This window comes from Gossypium arboreum, chromosome 11, assembly GCF_025698485.1.
Source record: "Gossypium arboreum isolate Shixiya-1 chromosome 11, ASM2569848v2, whole genome shotgun sequence".
Classification (NCBI taxonomy): domain Eukaryota; kingdom Viridiplantae; phylum Streptophyta; class Magnoliopsida; order Malvales; family Malvaceae; genus Gossypium; species Gossypium arboreum.
In genome coordinates this window covers 115,319,021-115,322,724 of record NC_069080.1, presented here as the reverse complement: position 1 = coordinate 115,322,724, position 3,704 = coordinate 115,319,021, and the positions used below count along the sequence as shown (strand labels likewise).

Here is a 3,704-nt window from a genome sequence, read left to right as displayed (position 1 = left end):
TTTTCAAAATTTAATCTTGTGCATGTTATTAGGATGTTGAGAGGGACATAGTGACCATTTTTTAATTACTCCGACTTGATTGATGGCAGTCGGTGGCGGCAAAACTTACAACGGCAACCATCCACTAGTACAAATCTAGTTTCAAAGGGAGAATAATCTCAAATATACTTCAGGACGATTGAAATTTATTTGATGAAGTTTCCCGTTCTAGACGACGCCGTTCTCGCTGAAACAAACCAAATAAAAGAAGCCACAAGCCATAGTTAGAAACCAAATGAAAGACAGAAAAATGAACCGTATATAAGTTTAATAATTTATAATTGAAATAAATCTTAAAATTACAAATAAACGTATAATTATATACATAAAATTATCGATGTAACACTATGAATATGAATGTAACATACAATTTTTATTATTATTATAAATTGAGGATACAGACAATACAAGACAACGGCAACAAAATACTTTTTAATTTATTTTTATATATTAATATTCAATATAAATCTAAACATATTAATATTTTAGCTAATATAATTAATAATTAACAAAATTATTTTATTTCTATTCCACAAAATTTCATAATTAATTCAATGTTCAAATTTAATTTATACCTTAACTTCAAATATAATAAGAAATAATCTTAAGTTAGTAAAATCCTTTCTTTTTTTCATTTCTCTCTTTTTTTTTCCCCTATTATCTTCATCCATTTTTCTTCCTCTCAACCTAGAACCAGCGCGCCACTGTTGCCGCCACCGACTGCAGTCAATGATGTCGGAATAATTAAAACCTGGTCACGATGTCCCTCTCAACATCCTAATAACATGCACAAGATTAAATTTTGAAAATCGTCGCAAGAAAACATAGGTTGGGTTTCGAATAGAAATTATTACAATCATTATCATGCATTCAGCCACCTTCAACCCAACATGTCCTGTACGTATTCTGGCGTGTCGGACACCGGTACCGCATCAGTATGAGTGGTTTTTCAACATGTCCATGCTTCATAGATGTAATCTCATTTTACGTTTATTTAATATATATATGTATATACAAATAATATTTATCTTTAAAAATACATACAATTGAATAAAAAATTTGTGTATAATTAAAAAAAAAAACAAAAGTTTTATGCATATAATTAAACCAAATCATAGTTTGATTCATATGAAAATCTGTGCCCTCAGTAATCATTTTTACTTCTTACTATAACTCACCTAATTGCCACAGCTATTTTTAAATTCAAACGCATCCTGCTACTGATTTTATTCTATACCTGCAATTCTATACCTGCAATTCTATACCATGAAAGCACCTATTGTACTTGTCTTGGTTCGTTTTTTATCTTACCATAACCAAGCTTAATCCTAGTGGCAAATAAACTACTAGTTATCTAATGAGTAAGTATAGCCCTTCAAAGATTAGTTTAAATATACTGTTTTGAGTAAGTTATCCCTTCAAAGATTAGTTTAAATATACTATTTTGAGTAAGTTATGTCAGCAGAATTGGATGTATAGGGCATACATATATGCACTTAAAACCAAAACCAAAACCAAAACCAAAACCAAATCCAAAATCCAGCAAGTAACACCCCCCCGATTTGACTAAACCAATAAATTACAGTTTTACTGTCCTATAACACACAAGAACCAATGAAGAAAATGAGTTTAGATTGATAGTAAACATTGAACAATCCTAAATTGTTTCTATCTGATCAAGATTGACCTAATAGTCACAAGAACTAACTTTTAAGATTAATAATAGCAAGCAAACTCATCATAGGGCAAAGGAACCAACCAAAATCCTCTGGTAACAACACATGCTACTATAGAACAATGAACACCCAATTAAATATCACAATGTCACATATATAAAGCCAGTGCCAAGAAAGTAAGCAAAAAAGAGCAATAAGAAACAAACCCGTCTCTCCCAGAAAGGAAGGAAGCAAACAAAATCATAGACAGGAGTAATGGTGGAGACCAGCACAGCATTGAGGCCAGTGAACACTAACAGAGCTGTCATAGGACGTGTTCTATGAGGCATCTGAATCATAAAGTAAAATGATTTTATTATTAACAGTGACAAGATTGATCAATTTCCAAAATAGATCGATAAATTTAAACAACAATTTCAATATTTTAAAATAACTTTACACTAAATATTAAAGAGTTACTTTAAACTTAAGCAATTTTTTTCAATTTGGTAAAAATAGAGGCGAAAACAGTTTGCTAGTTCCGCTAAACCGATGGGTTTTAAACTCAACAAAGTAAACAGAGAGACAATAACTAGCAGTAGGATCGAAAACAGAAAAATGAGATATAGCAGAGTGCTGCAAATGCAAAGAGAAGATAACTGAAAATCTCAGGACTCAATTTAGGGTTTCAAAAAAAATTACCTTATTCAATTTCCTGGTATTTCAGAAGGCAAGAGAAGGATTGTGATACGTGCCAAAATCACACTACAGATTTACACAGAAGAGGTAAAGGAAAGGAGGAATAGAGAGATAAATTCCCATCTATTATTGTTTCATAAATCCTATGGGCCTCCATGGTGCAATCCATTACTACCCAATATAAAGTTAATCCAATAAAAACCCAAAACCCAACAGTTAGCTAATTTTAATAAAAACTTAGAAGTTGAAGAATTAAACACGTATCAGATTGAGGGAGACGAAGCTGGCGAAGCGAGAGGCTTCTTTGCCGCCGGGGATGCGTGAGACGGAGCGGAGAGTGAGTCAGGATTTTTTTTTTTTTATACAGTGAGTTGGCAATTTTTAAAGTAAATTTTAGAATTACTCTTTTCATATATTATTTTATGAAAAATTATTTTATAGTAAAGGATTTTTATGAAAATAATATTAAAAATTAATTAATTATAAAAATAAGTTTAAAATAAATTAATTATGAAAATGGAGTATTTGCTAAAGTAACTTTTAGTATCACCTATCACATTAATGGATTAATGGATTAATGAAATTTTTTTAAAAAATATCACATGACAAAACAAGTGAAAAAATATTATTATAATTAGTGTCGCTAATGTGTGACTCGACACTCACTAGATTAAATAAAAAGAAGTCATAGTTTTAGACATTAAATGCAGAGAAAATGCATTAAATGTAAGGAAAAAGCATTAAGATATTAAATGTAGGGAAAATGTATAGAGGCATTAACTGTAGCGAAAAAGACTATTGTCTAGTGTTGAAATTACAAACTAAAACTTTTATTTTTATTATTTTTATTTTTCAACATTTTTTCTTATCAGAATTTCAGACTGCACAAACGAGGTTAAGATATGATAAATATATTGTAAAATGTAGAAAAAATACAGTTAAATATATAAATAAATATAATGTGTGTCCCCTTAATTTGGAGTCTAAAAGCTTCACATTATTTTATTTAGATAAATATTAGAAAATTTAATAAGAGTTTAATAATTTTAATATAACTAGATTACAACATGCTAGTGGCTGAAAATTTTATTTTATTTTTAAAAATGATAAAATAATCAAATATGACTTTGATTTATCTTTTTATCAAAAGTTTGAGGAGGGACTATTGATAGTAGGGGTGTAAATGAGACATTGGTACTCACAAGCCATTCGAGTTTCCGACTCAAAATATTTGAACTCGATTCAGTAATTATTGAGCCGAATTTGATCTTAGTAATACTTGACTCAAACGGCTCGTGAGCCTTATCAAGC

The 3,704-nt window shown here is 29.8% G+C and overlaps 1 protein-coding gene across 1 annotated transcript; it reads right to left on the bottom strand.

Moving 5' to 3' along the window:
* LOC108472567 (uncharacterized) lies at window positions 1-2,740 on the bottom strand. Its single transcript, XM_017774113.2, has 3 exons — window positions 2,397-2,740; window positions 1,922-2,044; window positions 1-226 (listed from the first exon to the last, which is right to left on the bottom strand). The coding sequence occupies exons 2-3, from the start codon at window positions 2,042-2,044 to the stop codon at window positions 170-172; spliced, it is 180 nt and encodes a 59-aa protein (XP_017629602.1). The 5' UTR covers window positions 2,397-2,740; the 3' UTR covers window positions 1-169.
* Between the last annotated feature and the right edge of the window lie 964 nt (window positions 2,741-3,704).

Bases quoted from the DNA above. Each gene is read 5' to 3' on its own strand.
- LOC108472567 (XM_017774113.2), bottom strand. From the start codon at position 2,044: ATGCCTCATAGAACACGTCCTATGACAGCTCTGTTAGTGTTCACTGGC. The intron at 227-1,921 runs GTTTGTTTCTTA...GGTTTGTTTCAG, and splicing joins TTCCTTTCTGGGAGAGACGG to CGAGAACGGCGTCGTCTAGA.